Genomic DNA, 23,703 nt, shown 5'->3' with positions numbered 1-23,703 from the left:
CTTTTTTAAATCTCTCTCAGCGGGAGTGGCCCAGGGTATAAAAGGAATAACTTTCATAATAATACTTTGCATATGTAAATGTTAAAACAAAATTGTATAACGCCGCTCAGAGTCGGAATGAGCTGAATTACGCCGAGTTAGCTATCCGTGTCCCCGCGGCGAGCCTGGGGACCACAGATATGTAATTTAAAGATAGATCGCCTAATTATTGGGAACATTATGACAATAGTCGTACAGTCTAAAGGGTGCCTTCAAATGTCTCGCAAAGTGCCGCGCACAGGCAGCGCAGCACTTTTGACGTTGGCATTTGACATTTTGACTTTCATCACATCAAAGAGGTGTTTGCATAAATTGTATCTAGTTATGTACTTTAAGATTCATTGACATAAATGATTTCTTTTTGCTTTATCCTATCTGTTACTATGGTAAAACGTTTAAATATCTTTGATGGCACTTGAAAAATCTCTGTCCCAGCGAGGAAGATTTGCATGACATTTGCATTGTTTTGCACGGCCGTGTCGCCCGTGTCGCCCGTGTCGCCCGTGTCGCCCGTGTCGCCCGTGCGGCGTGCATCCGCCTAATTCACGGATTGCGTAAACGGTCTGCTTTAGCACCATAACGTGATTACGTCCATAGCAGAATTATTCCTCTAGTAGCTGATGCCCGCGACTTCGTCCGCGTGGAATTAGGTTTTTAAAAATCCCGTGGGAACTCTTTGATTTTCCGAGATAAAAAGTAGCCTATATCACTCTTCAGGTCTTAAACTATACCCATGAAAAAAATCACGTCAATCCGTTGCTCTGTTGCGACGTGATTGAAGGACAAACCAACAAACACACACAGTTTTGCATTTATAATAGGGGTAGTGATTATATGAAATTATATACTTTTTGACCACAAGCTCTTGGAGTATTTAGGCATAGACGTGAATTTGTACGCGCCATCCTTTATAAGGGCCCTTTATACGTCGCACGGCTCGACGCGTCCACTAAATGTACGAGATGTATGTTATTAGTACAGCGGGCACACAGGAAACTGTTCGTCATAGTGATTTTCATATAATTTACTGATGTGATTTTCATATAATTTACTGATAAAATTATGTACTAGATGCATCATCTAGTCTAGTACATAATTTTATAACAACACTGTTGACCAATCGTAGGATCCAACAGATATAAGGAACGCTACGCGTGGCGCTACGAACAGCCTACGTACTGGCTACGACACGCGGACGGACGGACGTCGTAATTCAATATTTTTAGTAACTCCACGGACATACCGTGGTTCGATTATATTAGATGATGAATGAATTTCTCTTGTAATTTAATTTAGTAGGAACCACAGAGAAATCAACCTAGACTTCGTATACTAATTAGTTACTAATTTAAAGAAATAGGATGAAAATTTCTCTAAATTTGTGCCAAATGCATAGTAAAAAATCATGAAATTCTTTTTCACGTTTCGTTTACAAACGTTATTAAAGGTCCCCCATACATCTCTCACTCACGATTTTATTAAAAAGCAATAGAGCCTTCCACGCGATTCGTATAAAGCAATACATTTGCATTGTAAACTAGTTGCGTTCATTTCAAAGCTCTAACAAATTTACACGTGCAGTTCTTCTCTCCATAAAGCTACACAGTTTAGGTTGATTTTCGCTTGTTTTTGTGTAAAGTAAAGTTGGTGGGGAAGTATAAAGCAGCAGGCTTTGGCGTGGTCAGAAATAAGAGGAAGTGGAGCCATCTGTTGGCCTTCGCGTCCGGTCTGCCATTTCCGGCGACTGAAAATTTGAATAGCATTATGATGTGGCCTATTACCCACCACCCAGTTATACTTGTTTTAAGGGTTCCGTATCTCAAAAGGAAAAAATCGATGTCTATCTATCTGTCAAGACTAGTGAAGGGAATCAAAACCGATCGGTTACTTTCTGTTGATCTAGCATCATGAAATTTGGCAAGTAGGAACGTTTTATAGCACAAGTATCTATCTGCGTTTCCTACCAATTATAATCCGGGTATCTTTAAAACAAGAGTGAATAGGCATCTCTTAGGTAAACGCGTCCCATCCTAGGTCACATCATCACTTTCTATCAGGTGTGATTTTGGTCAAGCGTGTGCCTAAAAGGGAAAAATCCGAAAACAGTAAATTTGTGGTTATATCACAATAAAAATTAAATTTGATATTTTTGTAGGTACGGAACCTTTTGTGTGCTAGTCTGGCTCGTACTTGACCAATTTTTTTGTGCAGAATGAGATTTAGTGGCTTTTCCACGTACTCTGAGAAGACTGTAGAACGAATGAGCCTGTTTAAAATGTTTCTTTTCTTTTCATTTCCTTTGTTGAGTGGATTTTTCTAGAGCAAGTTTTATAATGGAATTTTATAGGTACGGTTTGAACTTTAAATTATGCCGTTTGAAAGGAAGTTAAGTTGTAACTTTTACAGAATAACCTCAATTTCAAGTATCTAATCTCTTATTTGCTTCCAAAACCTTGAATTTAGATTTCCAATAGAACTTTCTAGAGTACGTAAGTATTAATTTTTATTAGATTTTTGGTGAGTTTTTTACTGCTTCATCATAATCATGATCAACCATAGCCGGCTCACTACAGAGCACATGTCTCCTCTCAAAGTTGTAAGGGGGTTTGCCATAGTCTACCACGCTGGCCACGTGCGGATTGGTAGACTTCACACACCTTTGAGAACATTATGTATAACATTATAGCGTGCAGGTTTCCTCACGATGTTTTGATATTTAATTACTTAAAACACACATAACTATGGAAAGTTAGAGGTGCGTGCCTAGGATCGAGCCCCCAACCTCCGAGCAGAAGGCGCACAGCTTTTAATGATTACGCAATTTTAATTAACAGTTCAGGAGTCTACATTTATTCTTAGTACCCAGGATCGAACCTCCGATTTCCCGAATAGGAGGCCGCCATCTTAACCAGTAAGGCCATCAAGAGCTTTTGACCAAAGGCATATTGGCATGAAAATAAGAAAAGTTTATGTACCTATTTCTTTTTTACCTACATAAATAGAAGTCGAAGTGGAATATCCCATTCTTGACCATCGATGCAGAAGGCACACACGGTCGTTACATGAGCAAACACCATGGATAGAGGCGGGCCCGAGCAAACAGAACATTCATATGAACGCCCGAGGCGAGGCGAGCTTATTGACGATCTTTTTCTCTTGTTTACAACTATATTTTTCTCTTGTTTACAACCTGTTTACAACTATAGTTTTCCATTGTTTACTTTGCCTAGTAGGTATATTTTTAGTAACTCTTTGATATTCTGGGGCAAAAAGAAGTAGACGATACTGTACACCACCTGCCCTCCCGCTACTATACGTGCAGGAAAAGCAAACAATGCGCATCATTCCTAATTTTCCTAATTTTATTAATTTTCCTTATACTTTCCTATCTTTAAGGCTGCCTGGTAGAGATCGCTAATTAGCGATAAGGCCGCCTTTTGTATCTTCCTTCTGTCTGTGTTTTTTATTCTTTAATGTAATCCTTCTTGTGATTGTGCAAATAAAGTGTATTTATTATTATTTAATAATAGTTTGGGGGGATATGGTGGTGTAGGAAGACCAAGATGTTCCCCCAATATTCAGAAGCCAGGCTCCAGCACTCACTCGGTTTAATTAACACTATTAAAACTATTACAGACGTACTTGCTAATTTAAAATTACGTGCATGCGTTTTCGCGCGCTAGACAGACGTGGACACAGGGACGGTATTGGAAGCCACTAGGCAGGCCCTCGGCCGCAGCGCGCCGCGGCTCGGGGCTGCGGCGCGGTGCGGCGGGGGCAGGCGCAAGTCGCCTGACCGGTTCCCCGATCAGCTGGCACGCGTGTGTGCGTTGCGTCAATGGCTGATAATATGCACACAGATGCCGCGCGGCAAAACTAATATTAGGTATCTAAATTATCTTATTAAATATGTACAATTGATTTTTATTTATATGTAATGTAGCCCACATATCACCCTCCTCCAGAGACCGTCAAGGGCGATAGAAGTCTGTAAATTTTACTTGACGGCCGGAGCGAGTGACTTTGGGAGCTACGTCGGGTAGGTATGTATGTGTGCTTGCGGGCAGAGAGGCCGGTGTAGGTAGATTGTAAGGAGTTGTTACCTTATTTCCTGACTCTTTTTCGTCCGCTAGTATATATGCCGGCTTGAGTCGGTCGATGGAAACGGTGGTGATTTTACCTTTTATGAGAAGGGTGAATGCTTTATTTCCTCGTTCTACGACCTTGTGTGGACCCGTATAGGCTGGCTGAAGAGGGCAACGCGAAGCGTCTTCACGAACGAAGACGTATTCGGCAGTCGCCAGATCTTTAAAAATAAATACCTTTTGTTTGTTGTGGCGGGAAGCGGGGACTGGCTTGATTCTTTCGGCGAATGATTTAATGCGCGCTGTGAAACTCGTTATATCAGTTGTACAGGGTGTGCTGGAATCGAAAAATTCGCCGGGAAGTCTGAGCGGCTCACCGTACAGCAACTCGGCGGAAGAGGTTTGTAAGTCCTCTTTAAAAGCACTTCGAATGCCGAGCAGAACGAGGGGCAAAACCTCCGTCCAGTTGTGGTCGGCATGGCAGGTGATGGATGCTTTGAGCTGCCTATGGAATCGCTCGATTAGTCCGTTACACGCTGGGTGGTAGGCCGTTGTGCGTTTGTGTTGAAATCCGATGGTTTTGGCGAGATATTGGAACAGTGCACTGTGAAATTGGGATCCTCGATCTGAAACCACGGTCGTCATTACGCCAAATCTGGATATCCAACCGGAGATTAACGCTTTGGCCACCGTTTCTGCAGTGATATCCGGGATAGGCATCACTTCCGGCCACCGTGTGAAACGATCTATGGCCGTCAAGCAGTACCTATTTCCCTGTGAAATTGGAAGAGGACCGATGAGGTCGATGTGGACCTGCTGAAAACGTGCGCGAGGTAGGTCGAAAGTACCTAATGGTGCAGATACATGTCGACTGACTTTAGAACGCTGGCAGGCTAAACAAGTTCGACTCCACTCGCGACAGTCTTTTCTCACTCCGGGCCATACAAACCTTTCGGCTACCAGCTTTGCGGTCGCGGAGGGTCCGGGGTGGCTTAGCGAGTGTAAGCTAGTAAAAACTTGAATGCGAAATTCCTTTGTGACGAATGGCCTGGGTGTCGGTGTACTTACATCGCAGTACAAAGGTATACGACTTCCAGAAAAATCCATCTTTTTGAGACGAAGGGAAGAATCGTCCGAGAGAAGATAATGAGCCAACTCTGGATCATTATCTTGAGCCTTTGCCAGATCAGTGAGACAGATTGGAGCGTCCAGTTTTTCGACGCGAGATAAGGTGTCGGCTACGACATTGTCTTTGCCGGAAATATGCCTTATATCGGTCGTGAACTGGGAAATGTAGTCCAACTGTCGGAACTGTCTAGGCGAACAGTTTTGCTTCCTTTCGTGAAAGGCGAAAGTGATTGGTTTGTGGTCTGTGTAGACCGTAAAGTGTCTAGCTTCGACCATGTGCCGGAAGTACTTTATGCCCTCGTAGATCGCGAGAAGTTCGCGATCATACGGTGAGTACTTTTGTTGGCTGGGGCTGAGCTTTCGACTAAAAAATGCCAGAGGTTGCCACACGTTACCTTTCAGCTGCTGTAAAACGGCTCCCATAGCCACGTCCGATGCATCCGTGACCAATGCGAGCGTGGCTTGGTGATCCGGATGGGCAAGTAGGGCTGCCTTGGAGAGGCCTTCTTTAGTTGCCGTGAATGCGGTTATAGCTTCGCCGGTGAGGTCGATGGGTGTGGATCCCTTGACAGCCCCCATGAGAAGAGCGTTAAGAGGCGCTTGTATCTGGGCGGCGTTGGGCATGAATCGCCTATAAAAGTTGGCCATGCGCAGGAAGCGTCGGAGTGCTTTAACGTCCTTGGGTGGGGGGAAGTCGCGTATTGCTTGTATCTTCGTATCCAGTGGTTTGGTTCCGTTCTCCGAAATTTTATAACCTAAGAAGGATACCTCGGGAGCTCCAAATACACACTTAGATACGTTGATTATCATCCCGTAGTCTCGAAGTCTAGCGAACACAATACGTAGATGATTTTCGTGTTCAGCCTCGTCTCTGCTAAAAATAAGAAAATCATCTAAGTAACAGTAGACGAAGTCTAGACCGCGCATCATTTCGTCGACGAACCTTTGGAACGTTTGGCCGGCATTACGAAGGCCAAACGTCATGAAGGGGAATTCGAACATACCGAATGGCGTAGTGATGGCTGTCTTGGGTATGTCTTCCGGGCAGACAGGTATCTGGTTGTAGGCTTTCACGAGATCGATGGTACTGAAAATCCTGCAACCTGCAATATTATGTGCAAAATCGTGAATGTGACGTATTGGGTACCTGTCTGGTATGGTCCGGGCGTTAAGTTGTCGGTAGTCGCCGCAGGGACGCCATCCGTTGTCTTTTTTCGGCGCGAGGTGCAGTGGAGACGACCATGGACTTTCGGAAGGCCTCGCTGTACCGTTGGCTAGCATCGCCTCGAACTCCGCCTTTGCTACCTTCAGTTTGTCCGGGGCGAGACGTCTGGGGGGGCACGTGACGGGGGGACCAGGTGTCGTCCGTATGTGATGTTGAGTGTTGTGTGGTATAGTGCGATGTGTACCAGCTGGTCGAGTAATATCCGGATAATCACGGGATAATACAGTGTGATACCGTGATTCTCCGGTGAGCACCTTAACAGATAAAACATTACAATTTAAAGCTATGGATGCTGTACTGGTAACAGAAGTTAAATTATCTATTAATTTCTTATTCTTACAATCTACAACTATACTATAATATATTAAAAAGTCCACTCCTATGATTGGCTTTGTCACGTCCGCCACTACGAAACGCCACGGGTAGGTACGTCTAAGTCCAATGTCCAGATTGATATATGCGAACCCGTACGTGTCTATTGTTGAACCGTTAGCCGCGACGAGTGTGTAGCCGGTGGGTGCACGGCGCTCCTTGAGTTTGGACCGAGGGAAGACGCAGAGGTCACTTCCAGTGTCCACGAGAAACTGCATCTTCGTACTGCGGTCGGTAACAAAGAGGCGACCTGGGGAGGTTGGGCAATCGTCCGTCGCCATCAGCGACTGCCCATGGCGTTTTCCGCTTTTTTAAAATCGCACGGCTTCGAGCATCGCCGAGCCTCCGCTCCGAACCGGTGGTGGTAGTAGCATACCGGATATCTCTTGTAGCTGGAGTTGGAGCGGTCCCTCTGTCGCGGCGGTGTTCGGCGGCGCTCGTGTGATCTGGAACGGCTGGCGGAACAGCATGATCCCCGGGTATGGTCTGAAGTCGTAGGTCCACGAGTGTGCTCGTCGAGTCTGGTGGACAGGCGCTCGACCATTTTCTTGAGCTCGGCGATCTCGCTGGCGATGTTGCTCGTAGCGGTGTAACTCGTCGAAGCCGCCGCCACGTTGCACGGCGTGACGATGTCGTGCACATGGTCGGCTAAGTCGGCGAGCTGTTCTAGTGAGAGTGTCGGCTGCGAGGCGACTAACGTCTGTATGTTGCTAGGTAAACGTTGACTCCAAATGCTCTTAATAAAATCCGCCGGAACAGCCGGTCCTGCAAGGTCCTGAAGGTGTCTCAGGAATTGTGATGGCTTCCTGTCCCCCAGCTCCTCGTGGGTCAGCAGCTGCTTGACCTTTTTTTCATGGGACGCTGAGAGACGGCGTATTAATTCCGTTTTTATTTTATTGTAACGGTGGCGCTCCGGAGGGTTAACGATTAGCTCTTTGACTGCCTTGGCATGTACGAGGTCCAAATTTGTAAGTACATGTGTGAATTTGGTCGCGTCGTCTCGTATGCCGTAGTTTTCGAATTGGCCCTCCAAAAGAGCGAACCAAATTTCTGGTTCCTCGGGCGAGAAAGGTGGAACTCTAACCTTAAATCGACGGTTCTCGATCGGTGCCGCGTCGTCCACTTTTGGCGGTGTGGGGCGTGCCTTCTTAGCTAACCGCGTGGTTACATTCGACTCGCCCTGCCGTTCGTCGCTGCTGCTGGAGCTCATCCTGTCGTATTCAGCATGGGTCACCAGTTTGGGGTGGTTGATGGTGGTGCAGGAAGACCAAGATGTTCCCCCAATATTCAGAAGCCAGGCTCCAGCACTCACTCGGTTTAATTAACACTATTAAAACTATTACAGACGTACTTGCTAATTTAAAATTACGTGCATGCGTTTTCGCGCGCTAGACAGACGTGGACACAGGGACGGTATTGGAAGCCACTAGGCAGGCCCTCGGCCGCAGCGCGCCGCGGCTCGGGGCTGCGGCGCGGTGCGGCGGGGGCAGGCGCAAGTCGCCTGACCGGTTCCCCGATCAGCTGGCACGCGTGTGTGCGTTGCGTCAATGGCTGATAATATGCACACAGATGCCGCGCGGCAAAACTAATATTAGGTATCTAAATTATCTTATTAAATATGTACAATTGATTTTTATTTATATGTAATGTAGCCCACAATAATAATAAATACCACACAAATCTTATAAACTTTCACTACGACACCGGAGTATCCTCAAGAGATGTAAACTCGATACTCTACAATATACTCTGAGAAGCTAAGAAGTTAGAAAAACTTGTTTGAGCGGGCCACGGATGTTGGGACGATAAAGCAATTTTTATTTAAGTAAATTAAGATTTTTCAAAGCACCTTTGCTTTTCTAACAGAACAATTAACTAAGGATTTTGGTACTTATTCATTTTATAATAATTCTAGTACCGTACCTATTCCCCTTTGTAATGCGCCTTACTCACAACCTTGAATGGGAAGCTGGAAGAAATCTCTCTTTAGAGATAAGCATTTCCAATGTAACTTAATTTATTACTACTATGTTACTACAATTTCAGTACATCCATACTAATATTATAAATGCGAAAGTGTGTCTGTCTGTCTGTCTGTCTGTCCGTCTGTCTGTCTGTCTGTCTGCTAGCTTTTCTTAGCTCAACCGTTCAATCGATTTTGATGAAATTTGGTACAGAGATAGCTTACTTCCCGGGGAAGGACATAGGCTATTTTTGTCCCGGAAAATTTAAGAGTTCCCGCAGGATTTTTAAAAACCTAAATCCACGCGGACGAAGACGCGGGCATCAGCTAGTGAAAAATAAAAAATAAATGTGTCGGACTAACACGAGTAAGTACCTACCTATACTGAATATTATATTCTGTGAGTATTTTTGGATAATAAGAAATATCGACAACTATCTCAGCTCAAAGTAATCTTAAAGAAAATCAAAGAGTACAAAAAATATGAAATGAAATGAATGTAGTATTTTCCTGTAAAGTTTTCATCGCAAAGTCACCCTGAATGCTGAACGGCTTCGGATCTCGATAGACGCTGAACCGAAGTCGAGAATGGCCAATTGAGTTATCCTTCCAGATTGAGGCTCTCACCTCACTGCTTTATGCGATTACTACTCGGCGATATTATGCACACCCCGATCGGAACCTCTGTCATCTGAATTACAACTTTATGGTCTTGGACTAGAGCTTAATTTTAAAGAATGGAATGACTATTGCTAGTTCATTCAGTCCGATTACTTTTTGGCACTGACTAAAATTTTGTCGTACTAGACTATCAAGTGATTGGAGTGTGGATCGGTAAGGACTACAAAAATAACTATAAATAAATAAAATAAATAATCTTTATTTCACAGACATCAAGGCCCACAATGTGGCTAATTCCGCTGTACACAATCTCTAAACTAAACTAAAATGTCACGTCTAAATCGATTGCTATCCCTTCATAATGTTGCTTGCAAAAAGGGATGGCACTAGATTTAGACTTGTTAATTTAGGTTAGTTTAGAGATTGTGTACAAGAGAATCGGCCCCAATATTATACTATGGGGCGTGTGACTAACTGACTAGACTAGTCATGAGAACGCAACAGCGTTGATCCAAGTCGGTAACTGGATGGGTCTTGGAGGTCTGAGTTTGACTATTTCGTTTCCTCCGTGCCTCTATGGTCTCAGTTTTTTTTTAATGTTTGCAAAGTTAATTGGTGACTAATATTCCCCTTTCCCCTCCAATTAAGCGTGAAGCTTGTGCTAGGAGTAGGTACGACAATAGTGCAACGGGTGGGATTTGAACCGGTGACTTTCGGTTTTCAGTCCGCTCTTTTAACCGTTGAGCTATCGAGGCTATTATGACTAATCCATACTAATATTATAAATACGAAAGTGTGTCTGTCTGTGTGCTAGCTATTCACGGCCCAACAGTTTAAAAGTACATATACGTAGGCAGTGGCGTGCACAGGGTTTGAAGCCAGGGTAGGCATTAGTTAGGGGAACCTGTTTACTGGCAGGTCATAATGTAAAATTTGCATTGAGCTATTACAACTGGGGTAAGCAGTGCATTTATGCCTCTATGATCTGCACGCCACTGTACGTAGGTACATTATTTGTATTTTTTTGAGTCTTGAGGTGTTCCCACTTAGGCCTCTCATTAATTATAATTATTGAAAGCTGAAATACTCGCAGCTCGGCGTCTAATATTGGAGAACTTTTGAACGTTTTCCGATTAATTAATACTAAAGTGCAGCTTTTATCGACTTCACAACACTTCAAAGTGTGATTTTTTGTTATTTATTGAGAGGTTCACGCTTTATTTTTAATCACTTTTGCGCTTATACTAAATTATTATTCTTACATGCCAGATGGTTGAAAATGCTAGTGCCTACCATTATTATAGAAACCGTACGAATCAGCGGTTTAGCGTTCCGGTACGATGATGGCGTAGAAATTGTAGAAACCAAAGGGGCATGGGTGTAGTAAAAACTGTCATACCCCTTCCAGGTGAGCCCGCTTCCATCTTAGACTGCATCATCACTTACCATCAGGTGAAATTGCAGTCAAGGGCTTACTTAGATCTGAATTAAAAAATATTGAATAATCCTATAACAATGTAAAGAATTATTTAAATGATATGAAAGCTTGGGAATCTTGTGTTAGTTGTAATAAGTTTAAGTGATTTTGTAAAATGGTGATAATAAAACCAATACCCGGCTAAGTTTGTTGTGGGCTCTTCTCAGACCTGGGCGCGTTTGGAACCCAAGTAGCTTTAGTTTTAAGTTCGCGTATCACCACTATATCTTACAAATCCAACAACCAACTATCAAAAAATGTAATTCATTACCTATTTTGAATAAATTATTTGATTTTAGTATGTTATTGAATAGATTAGGGGGTCCCAACAAATTTGGTAACCATCACCGAAATGGATTTTGTTGGGTTCAGGAGGTAGAGGGCAACTCTCTGAAGACAAATATGCTTCTCTGTCATATCCATTTCAACTCTTTTTTTGAGCTCCATATAAGCAGATTTTTTTAATCAGCATTGCTCCATAACGCCACCAAATTTTTGGTAAATTTTTACATAATTTGCATGTGTAAGGCCTTACTTACTTTCTACATGAGCAACAGCCATTTTTCTCGTCGTTTTTATTTTTGCATGTACTTTGGAAGGGCATAGCTCGAAAACGCAACCGAATCGTGATCAGTCCTTATTCGGTTTGCATGAGCACAACTAGTACTTACTTTCTATACCATCACCAGCCATATCCATATCATGTAATTTTTGGTAACGATAACGCATCTTTCAGGCGCCATAAATACTTATGACAACCACTCAGGGCCGGCAGAGTGGCATATTTAGCTTCAGAGAGTAGCCCTCTATCCTCTGAACCCGACAAAATCCATATTAGTGATGGCTACCAAATTTGTTGTGACCCGCCGGACCAGAACATCAAGTTGTAAGCAAAAACGAGTTGCAGTTGCAATTTTTGTTTGACCAATCTTGTATGACGTAGAGGCTTTGGCTATAGGGAATGTATGTAAAGAACAGAGATCCAATCAATCCAGCCCACCTATACATATGTATTCTATATTTTTCAATGTACACGGTAGCTCGGAGGCGACGATAGGAGTATGTGACTTAGCGCTGCAGTCAATATTGGGTATTTACTGACTGCCACAAAGGCTTGCTGAGCCTTGCACCGTCGCTATTGGATTTACAACTTGGCCCATTGATACGGGAAGCGTCTTCGATTGCTTTTAATGTATTTAGTTGAATTGGTGCATTGTAATAATAATAATAATAATAATAATGCTGAATGCTGCTGAATGTCACCACTGACTTCAGCAATTCCATCAGGATGGAGCTTGGGCTGGAAAAGTGTGCGGTCATGCATGTGGAAAGGGGACATGTAACTCATTCGGCTGAGATGAGTCGCGAGCCGTCCACCATCAGAACCCTCTCTGAAGCCGAGTCATACCGGTATCTGGGCATGTCACAGTCGCTAGGGGTAAAAGAGACGGACGTGAAACAGTCTGTTTGCGAAGCCTTTTTTGGCCGTCTGACAAAAATCTGTAAAAGTTATTTGTCAGGCGCCAATAAAGTCCGAGCTTATAACGGCTGGGTCATGCCCGTTCTCATGTACACCTTTGGCGTGCTCAGATGGACTCAGACCGAACTTGACGCCCTGGACAGAAAGGTCCGCACAACTATGACTCTTTATCGCATGCACCACCCAAAATCGTCTGTGATGAGGTTGTATATCCCCCGGAAGTGTGGTGGTCGAGGCGTATTGAGCGTCAAGACCATGCATAACCGGGAGATAGCCAACCTCAGAACCTACTTTGAGACGATGAGGGGGTCCCCCATGCATAGAGAGGTCATAGAATGTGATAAAGGACTCACCCCACTGTCCTTAGCCCAAACCGAGTGGCAGAAACCGGTGGTACTTAGCACCTCTGACCGGGAGGCCGTATGGAGGGAGAAGGAGCTGCACGGACGCTTTTTTAAAGCTCTTAATGAGCCACACGTAGATAAAAAAGCGTCCGTGCAGTGGCTGCGCTTTGGTGACCTCTTCGGGGAAACCGAGGGTTTTGTCTGTGCGATACAAGATCAGGTGATCAAGACGCGGAACTACCGAAAGTACATTCTGAAGGATGGCACTCACGACATCTGTCGAGCTTGTCGCCATCCCGGCGAGTCACTCAGACATGTGCTTTCGGGATGCTCAGCGCTTGCCAACACTGAGTATCTGCACAGACACAACCAAGCAGCCAAAATCCTTCACCAAGAGCTTGCTCTGAAGTACGGTCTCCTGGATGAGAGGCTGCCGTATTACAAGTACACACCGGTGCCGGTACTCGAGCGCGACGGAGTCCGGCTCTATTGGGACCGGTCCATCATCACGGACAGGACTATTCTAGCGAATAAGCCTGACATCGTGGTGGTGGACCGGGTACAGTCGAGGGTGTTTTTGGTGGACATCACCATTCCGTATGACGAAAACCTCGTGAGAGCTGAGACGGAGAAAAAGCGCAAGTATCTCGATCTGGCTCACGAGGTTTCCGACATGTGGCATGTGGAGTCCACTGAAATCATCCCAATCGTCATATCTGCGAATGGGTTGATCCCAGTCAGCCTCGCTCACCATCTGAGGCGACTGGGGTTCCGTGGCAGTTCGCTCGCAGCCAGGATGCAAAAAGCGGTCTTGCTGGACTCGGCTAGGATAGTCCGCCGATTTCTTCACCTGTCGCCCTGACCCCCGGCCGTTTGGTCTCCCCTGCCGGGGTGTAATCCTCCGCCCGGTACAAATATGTATGTATGTAATGTTTATGTAGGTTTATTTATTTTTATGTATGTAAGTATATTATATTTCTTTTGGCTGTTATATATATTTATCTTGTACACGGGCGTGAGAGTAGATATATCGATAATAATAATAATAGCCTTTATTTCACAATAAATATAACAAAACACACTTTATCTTAAACATAGTTATACTTAGTTCTATTTTTAAATATATGGGCTTAAATAAGTTAATTAAGTCACCTTTTCACATTTCAACATGTAATAATATGTTGTGAGGATAAAAAATATAACTCTTACAATAATAATAACCTTATAAAAATATTAGTATTAAGTAGGAAAGTACTAGGTATTTCATTTAGTTATAATTTGGTGCATTGTAGGGCGGTAAAATTAAATAAATCAAAAACAAATAATTTATTCAAATCGGGTATCATTGTACACTTTTCTTTTACATGTTTCTTTTTTGTGTCTTTTCTTTTTGGTGTACAATAAAGAATATTAAACTAAAACTAAACTTTTTGATGGTCAAAATAATGTAATGGTGATAATTACGATGGTAAAGCTACGAGGGTTCCAAACGCGCCCAGGTTTGAGAAGAGCCCACAATAAATGACTCTTTGAGCGGCCTCCAAGTGCTTTTTTTTTTAAATTATAGACTAGCGCTTGGCTGCAATCAGACCTGGTGGCAAGTGATGATGCAGCCCAAGATGGAGCGCGCTTGCCTAGAAGATGCCTATTCACTCTTTGTCTTACTCTTTTTACAAGTCTGCCCAAAAAACTGAATGTTTCAAGGTTCATGTATGCGGTTCCTTTATTACACCATAACTTCAAAAACCTAACCAGATTTCAAAATCTTACATCATCCCAAATGACACTGACTCTATATTTTTTTTAAATTCAATAAGTGGTGGATGTATTTTCAAATGTGAAAAGTTTTACTTTTCAGTTCGTTTTTAACTGACTTTGAATAAATGCTTTGAGTTTGAGTTAAACCACTAAATTTTTACTTAAACTATTTTCAAAAGTCAGTAAACTAGAGTGCTATAGGCAAAATACTTGTTGTATCCACTCAAAGTTCACATGTACCCTTCTTCCCACTCGAGTGATAGGAAATACTACAAACATGAGCATGTTTCCTGCATGCTCCCAGCACCGATATTGGCGTCGGGCAATCGAACGTGCAAATATTGACCTCACGGGATTGCTCCTCGCACTACAACCTTGTTTTCCGACTACCCTCTTGTTAACCATTGACATGCCATACGATTGTGAGCTCTATACCGCTATATATATCATTTAAATTAAAACAAAATGTAATCCGTGGAGTCCAACGTGTAAACCTTTGAAGGCTTTTAAGGATTTTTGTGAAGTTTTTTCGATAATATATTTTCGAACAGTGCATTTGAACAAAATTCTTTTTATTCGCGATGCGAACTTCTGATAGGACTTTTCAAAAGAATAAGACAGCTTTTTCGAAAACTCTCAGTCGGCTTGATTTCTTCCGACATCTTGAACAAATATCGTCATATTTCAACAAATCAACACAAAACATTTTTTTTTTTAAAGAATATTAGCCATGTTAAATGACTAATATTCCCCTTTCCTCTCCAACTAAGCATCAAGCTTGTGCTAGGAGTAGGTACGACAATAGTGCAACGGGCGGGGTTTGAACCGTCGACCTTTCGGTTTTCAGTCCACTCCTTTATCAGTTGAGCTATTGAGGCTCTCAGTTGAGCTATTGAGGCTCTATTAAACTTTACGTATAAACCTTCTTCTTAAATTAATCTATCTATTGATGAAACTGTACTTTTTTTTTTTTTTTTTTTTTTATGTATGTTCCCCGATTACTCGAAGACGCCTGGACCGATTTTGAAAATTCTTTTTTTGTTTGAAAGGGTATAGTTCAAAGTTGGTCCCATTTAAATTTGGTGAAGATCTGATGAACATCTTCGAAGATAGATACTGGAACTCCTCAACGGATAAGAGTAAATTGGTCGCGATCAGTGTAATAGCTTAGTAAACAGTAGATTTTTAACCAGTCATAGCATAATTCCATGGGGCCACTAAAAATTGTGAAATAAAAAATTTTTACAAAAAAAATAAAAACCGACTTCGATACACAAACACTAAAAATTGAAAAATAATTTAATTTATTACCGAATATATTATGTATACAAGAGTTAATATAGTTCCATAATAATATTTTTGGGGTCGGTGCCAATGAGGTGCCATTGTGGAGTCTCATAAAAATATGAAGTCTAGACGATTCGCGCAGCTAAAGCTAATTGGCACCGGAACCAAAAATATTATTATGGAACTATATTAACTCTTGTATACATAATATATTCGGTAATAAATTAAATTATTTTTCAATTTTTAGTGTTTGTGTATCGAAGTCGGTTTTTATTTTTTTTGTAAAAATTTTTTATACTGTGTAGTAACTTGGTTGTGCTCCTATTGCTGATTTATATATACCTACTATAGGTACCTATAGCATATGTAAATCAGCAATAGGAGCAATAGCAAACCAATAGAGTAGAGCTTTAGGCAGAAGCAATTTCGACGAGGAAGCCAACAGAAGAATTCGGCTAGGTTGGGCAGCTTTTGGGAAATTGAGTCAAGTCTTCTCATCGTCAATTCCTCAGTGCCTCAAGACGAAAGTCTTTAACCAGTGTGTTCTTCCCGTCCTCACCTATGGTGCTGAAACGTGGACACTAACAAACGGTCTTGTCCACAAACTCAAAGTCGCTCAGCGAGCTATGGAGAGGGCTATGTTAGGAGTTTCCTTGAGGGACAAGATCCGAAATGAGGAGATCCGCAGGAGAACCAAGGTCACTGACATAGCCCAAACTATTAGCAAGCTGAAGTGGCAGTGGGCAGGTCATGCCTGTCGTAGAGGCGATGGCCGTTGGAGCCGGAAAGTCCTTGAGTGGAGACCGCGTTTAAGCAAGCGTAGTGTGGGACGCCCTCCAGCACGATGGACCGACGATATAAAGAGGCTGGCGGGAAGTGGCTGGATGAGGAAGGCTGAGGACCGGGTGTGGTGGCGCTCTTTAGGGAAGGCCTATGTCCAACAGTGGACGTCCACAGGCTGATGATGATGATGAGAGTAGAGCTTTATGTCCCTAGTTTGCACTTTCACAGCACTCTAATGAATTTAAACTAGCGTTTATCACAGAGCGGCCCAAACGGCAGGAACACTGCAAATGTATGTAAAAGGCTTCCCTTTAGAGGGTTAAGTGTAAAGTTAATTATATAACAGAGAGGCTGGGGTCATGCAGACCGGTAATTAGTTATGTTGATCATACTAGAGGAAAAGAGATACAGTTATTTACAACGTTTAATGGGGGAAAGGGATAAAACACGGCTGGACGTTTTCGGGGACAAATTGTGATATTATTTGTGGAAGCGACCGCGAAATTAAAACACTTGTAATTAAACGGGTTCAAACTGCTGTGAACCAGTATTTTATCAAATAACAGCGTAATAATATGAGAACATATTTAATTTTTAAATGAACAAATAATACTTAATTGGTATCGCAATGATTAATATTGCAATTATTGTCATCAATTCGTGATAAAATCGTGTGTAAAAGATCGTGTGTAAGATCGTTTTATCACACTTACAATTTTTTACCCAACTGCAAAAATAATTTAACTGGTTTTCTAAAGTAGAAATGAAAATTAAAGTCATCACTTTCCGAGAATTGTGAAAAAGATTGCTGGCCTAAATAAAGGCTGTATCATGTTTCATGGACGTAAGAAAAGTATTTTTATTGTATCCTAAAGCATGAAACAATGATTATTTAACTATTTTTACCCATATTTAGGTTTTTAATGTTATTTTATAAATTTTGACAATAAGGGGTAGTTTTCACCCCTAAAAAACAAAAAGCGTACAACGGCACAATATAGAAAATGAACTAGAGGGTGAAATAAGCCTAATCCCAAATTTTTGTACAAATCGCTGTTGGACGAAAAAATTGCGAGGTTTTACCATTTTTTTAGCTTCATTTCCTGGACTATATGGCAACGTCCATGATTCACTTTATGTAATAGTACTAAAGTGTTACCCTCTAACAAATAAACCTGGAATAGCGGTGGAATAGTTATACTCTGTTTTGTCTTTCTCTGTCATCAGTAATTTGACATTTGAAGGCAAAAGACAAAACAGAGTATAACTATTCCACCGCTATTCCAGGTTTATTTGTTAGAGGGCATAAGTTTTACTTATAGGTATGTATAACAAAAGGGTGATTTTGTATTTTCTATCTGAAAATCTAAATAAATAAAAAGAAAAGGTGACTGACTGACGGACTGGCTGACTGACTGACTGATCTATCAACGCACAACTCAAACTATTGGACGGATCGGGCTGAAATTTGGCATACAGATAGCTATTATGACGTAGGCATCCGCTAAGAAAGGATTTTTGAAAATTCAAACTCTAAGGGGGTGAAATAGGGGTTTGAATTTGTGTAATCCACACGGACGAAGTTACGAGCATAAGCTAGTATTGCAATAAAACTTAAAGCCAGTCTTACCTTATTACCTACTCTACAAATCATGCCTGCGTGGAATGGTGCCAAGAATACTGGCTGCATTTCCTCGCTGGACAGCCAGGCTGATCCGTTGTATAAAAAATTAACTAGCCCTTCTGTCACCAGATGATATTGTTCAACAATTTCGTGGCCTTCCAGTAAAGTTATTTTTAGTTAGACTTTGGATAAATTTTATGTAATTAAATAATGTTAGGTACATGATTTTTTATACACGAGTAAGTAAATGATTTTATATGAAAGCTCAATTTCGGATGCAATGCAAATAAATATTTTTTTGAAAAAAAAAATGTTAATCGAAATTGATAATAAAAGTAATGAAGTATTAAAATTCAAAAGCCCTGTCGGTACTCCGGTGCGGTCCTCCGTGGAGCATGGTAATTAGATCGCATAATGCGGAGCACCCTCTACAGCGGGCGGTGCGGGCTTTATCATGAAAATTAAGCCTAATAAGTAGTAATGGCTGTTGCCGCCTCCGCTGCATACATTATAAGCAGCACAGTATACAAGCTAAATGATATTGGGGCCGATTCTCTTGTGCACAATCTCTTAACTAAACTAAATTAACAGGTCTAAATCTAGTGCTATCCCTTTCCGCAAGCAACATTTCCTCCACCGTATCTACAACATGTGTAGAGATTGGGTTCAATCACATCTTACCCTCTCCCAAATGACTTATTTCATTTATTTTTTACTCCCGAATGCTTCTGCGTCAATCCCGAACGCGCCTTTTGTGGAGATCATAATGACTGCCATACGAAGCCACGCAAAAAGGAAATGATAAGGCTAATAGAACCTTCATGTAATGCTTATTTATATTTTGAAAATATTTTATGTAAGTATGTATTCTCTTCTCCTCCTCCTCTCTCTTATAGAGAGTTACATTTTTGTTCCGTTTGCCGTGGAGACCCTGGGGCCATGGAGTCTTAGTGCTAAAAATTTTTTACAAGACATTTTGCCGCGATTAATAGCCTCATCTGGTGACAGAACGGCTGGCTCATTTTGTGCGCAAAGGATCAGCCTGGTTGTCCAGCGCGAAATTGCAGCCAGTATTCTTGGCACCATTCCACGCGGGCATGATTTGTATAGTAATTAGATAAGGCTAGTTTTAAGTTTTATAGTAATATTTTCACATAAAAAAGTAGATATTATGTTAGCATTTAAACTACCGTGAGTGATTTCCATTCTAAATAATATCTGTCCCGGCTGTACTCACGTGTGTAGTCGACGTTAGCCCGACTAGTTTCGAACCCATACGGGGTCCTTTTTCAAGGGAGTCCGTTCGCGCACGCGCCGCGGTTTTGAGTCAAAACCCCGTATGGGTTCGAAACTAGTCGGGCTAACGTCGACTACACACGTGAGTAAAGCCGGGACAGATATTATTTAGAATAGATATTATGTCTACTTATTTATATCAATCTAAGTATGTGGATGAAAATTCCATCTCTCTAAAGAACTTACTCTCGAATCCGTTGTTAGAAATAAAAGCAGGTGTTGTCGTTTTGCGGAAGGCCATACACATTTCGTGACGAGGGACGCGGACGTGATGACGTGATGACGTGATGACGTGATGACGTGATAGTCGGGTGTTCATTTTCAACCTTGGCACGCATCTCTAACTTTTCGGCTATGTGCATTTTAAGCAATTAATATCACTTGCTTTAATAGCGGTGAAAGAAAATGTCGCATCGTGAAGAACAATAAAACCACATAATTACAGAGGTTATATTGCTATAATATTCGTAACGCGATGGATAAGAGACGTGATGAGCAGCTTAATGTGCCAGGAGAAGGAACTTGCATCCTTTTGTAGTAGATAATTTAAAGTTGTCTGGATAATTTCTTGTATTTTTGAGTTATGTATTTTTTTTTTGTTGCAAAATCTTAATTCAAAGGCTCGGTGCCCTAGGTGCCCGAATTATTGAATTCACGCCTCTTGGGTTTCACCTAGGGCACCGAGTTTGCTCGGGTCGGCTCTGTCCAACGCAGTGAAGGAGTTAAAATACAAAGACCATTTATTAAGTAGGTACTGCATATTACACAGATCTGAACGAAGACGTCAATATTTTGTAGTAACTCTACGACGCACTGCGCCGGTTTGAAAATCAGATCCGACAAAAATGGAGTTACTTTTTCTAGTTCAATTTCTGAAATACCAAGCGCTTGTTTATTAATCTTATTGGAACTTATGTCCAGTAACAGTACCTACCTACTTGAGCCTAGACATAGACTACAAAGTCACAGTATAGACGGGCCACCCGCGCCGTCTGTAGCAATTTACACTCAATAAAACGGTACAAATTGAATCACAGCACCGGCACGGCTCTGCATAAGTGAGTTACTGCCCCTCTCCCCCCCCTCCCCCCTCCCCGCACCCCCTTGCATTCCGCTAGAATGCACCTAATGCATCCAACCTGTCTTTAATTGCGCCGATGCCGGCCTGAAAGAGTTCTTTGTATAGGAAAACGTCATGTTTGTGGATACGTAGGAATCGTGCACTGGCAGTGGCGTGCACAGGAGTTCAAGCCAGGGTATGCATTTAGGTATGAACTTATTTTACGGCAGGTTATAATGAAAAATAAGCATTGATTTATTACAATGAGGGTAAGCAGTGCGTTTATGCTTCTATGAGCTGCACGCCACTGTGCACTGGGTAGTACCTAAAATCAGTCGAGTTTTCCGGTCATTATAGTTTATACTACGAGTCAGTTCTTAACTTATTTTTGATCATTTGTAAAGTATAATTATAATGATCTGTTCGTCCAACAGTGAATTTTCATACCAGAAGATGCTAATTAGTCAAAGAAATGTGGTTTTCTTACTAACTCACCCAACTGGGTTCGATCGAACCGAAAAGTCGTGATCGATCCTGATGGTTACGAAGGATCAATGACGAAGGAGTAGATCTAAATAAATCTAAATAAAATATCCATCAAAAAGTGTAATTTATTTTTATTACGGCCAAATGGTTTGAATAAACCATTTGACTTTTGACTTTTAATAAATAAAGTAGGTGTATCGCAAAGGTCAAAAAACTAATGAAAATATATAGTTAATGGGAGGGGCTATCACCTTCAGCAATGGAAGAGTAATACGACATTGAGAGCGACTAACTATAATAAATAGATTAGTTCAACTATTTGTACAGCATCACCCCACCCTGGCCGTGTGCGACACGCAAAGGGAAAAACCCCATTCGTCTTGCGTTCAGCCCTCGATTGACACACTCATTGTATTACCGGCTACCATCTACCAAAGGCGTACAGCATATTTGTGTTTCGTTCAATATCCGGTACCCATTATCTAACGTGCTCATAATACCTAAATATATCTACCTATAAAAGGTGACTGACTGATCTATCAACGCACAGCTCAAACTGGACGGATTGGGCTGAAAGGCATTCTTTGATTCTTTGATACAGTTCTATTCGTTCGTTTCGTTCTACATACAGTCAGAGTCGCGAGCCTATGTACCGTGCACTAAAATTTAGAGACTTTAAATGTAAAATTCATGTTACGCCCCTTTTTAGCAATATTTAAAAAAAAATAGATGCAGATAGTCTAAATTTAGTTTAGAGAAAGACAAGAGAATCGGCGCCATTGTAGACATAGAAGTAGGACGCACGTGAAAGCCTCTACGAGATCTCTACGTTTTTATTAAAAACAAACGTTTTATAAAATGATGAAATGAATTTTTTTATTACGTAAACGATGTCAAGCAAATCTTATAGTAAGTATACCTGTTCGAGTTAACAAAGTAGGCCGTTTCAGTGTTAGGGTTCCGCATCCAAAGGGTACCAACGGGACCCTATTACTAAGTCTCCGCTGTCTGTCCATACGTCTGTCTCTCAGCAGGCTGTATCTCATGAACCGTACCTAATAGGTACAGAGATTGAATTTTCAGTGTGTTCCATTGCCGCTATAACAAAAACTAAAAATTATGGCAAATTTCAAAATGGTCACCATGTAAATTACTTACTTATTTTAAAGAAGTAGTTAAGTACACAGTTTTATATCTTGCACGATAATACGGAACCCTTTGTGTGCGAGTCCGACTCGCACTTGACCAGTTTTTATTCATAATCTGTTGCTCATTAAATAACTGTCGAGGAAATCTTACAAAAATTTCTAAAGAAAATAATATTCAAACCCGCGCAGCGCTGTCATTTCGTTTCAATACAAAATTACGATAAAACAAGCTCATTAAGCAACTGCCGCGCTATAAAGGGAATTAAGAAATGGGAACAGATTCCAAACCGCTCGGTTCTAATTAGATTCTTAATGATTGCCACTTTGCGCTATTGAAGCGGCTGAAGAGAGGGAATTATTCCAAGTATCTGTAAGCAACATTCCTGCGCTGAGAGCTAGTCAGTTATTTATTTTAAGACTTTATTCCAAAACATACGAATTCTAATCACTGGACTCTAATTAACTTAAGACATACCTACTCGTAGATCTCTTCGAACACAAACACAAAGGAACTTCGACACGCCACGGTCTCTTGCCACTAATCCAGCTAATCCCTGCGACTCGTTTGAAGTCATCTGTCCACCTATTGGGGAGTCTCCCAACAATGCGCTTTCCAGTGCGAGGTCGCCATTCTAGCATCTTGAGACCCCAAAGTCTATCGGTTTCTCAAACTATGCACCTTACTCATTGTCACTTCAGCTTTGAAATCCGTTCAGCTGTGTCTACTTCGGTTCTTTTACGTTTAGCTTCTCATACGTAACTCCGAGCATAGCTCTTTCCATCACACGCTGTTAAGCTTTTTGCAATGTTTAAGCACTTACTACTTTTTTTTGATCTGATGTAAACAAAGAAAGTCAAAGAGATACCTTTTCAATCAGATTTTGTATGTATTTACGTATTTCACGAAGATGGCATACTCTATCTAACTTTAAAATAAGTATTTTCAAATCGGTTTAAACCATCAAACAAAAACTTTGCCAGCTCTCTGAGTATCTGAGATAAATATCATCCATTTTGAATAAAATTCCGACTCAAAATTCCATTTGTGAAATGCAGGTAGTCCAAACTCCAAAGCGACTTGTCGGCTCGTCGCGAGGTGAAGTGAACTTAGCGCAAAGTTTGAGTAGATCCTCAATTGCGCTAACTTCGGGAATCTTCGCGAAGTTCTTTTGCTCGCATAGTTAGCAAGTCTCGGAGCTACAGCGCTTTGACCAATCAAATTCACTGAGCTGTGATGAAGTCCTTTGTATGCTTATATTTAGGGCTCTGAAGCCGGTGCATTCTAGACAGCAACCTTAGGTTTAGGTTTAAAGAGTTTATTTTCTGAAAAAGAATAAAGGTACCGTAACTCTACCTATATCTGTCTGACTGCCTGTCTGCTAGCTATTCACGGCCCATTCGTTCAAAAACTGATTTTGATGGGTACAGAAAGCTTGTATCCTGGGGAAGGACATGGGCCCTGTTTTGCCCCTGATAATCATAAAGTTGCCACGCAATTTTTAAAAAGTCGAAATCATCGAGTTGGAT

At 41.7% G+C, this 23,703-nt stretch overlaps 1 protein-coding gene across 1 annotated transcript; it reads right to left on the bottom strand.

Moving 5' to 3' along the window:
- Positions 1-7,129: 7,129 nt before the first annotated feature.
- Positions 7,130-8,059, bottom strand: LOC117988557 (uncharacterized). Its single transcript, XM_034975711.1, has one exon. It carries the CDS (start codon positions 8,057-8,059, stop codon positions 7,130-7,132), a length of 930 nt encoding a protein of 309 aa, XP_034831602.1.
- Between the last annotated feature and the right edge of the window lie 15,644 nt (positions 8,060-23,703).

The sequence above is a fragment of the Maniola hyperantus genome, chromosome 14 (genome assembly GCF_902806685.2).
Source record: "Maniola hyperantus chromosome 14, iAphHyp1.2, whole genome shotgun sequence".
Taxonomy (NCBI): domain Eukaryota; kingdom Metazoa; phylum Arthropoda; class Insecta; order Lepidoptera; family Nymphalidae; genus Maniola; species Maniola hyperantus.
Note: the sequence above shows the minus strand (reverse complement) of the source record. Positions and strands in the feature narration are given on the sequence as shown.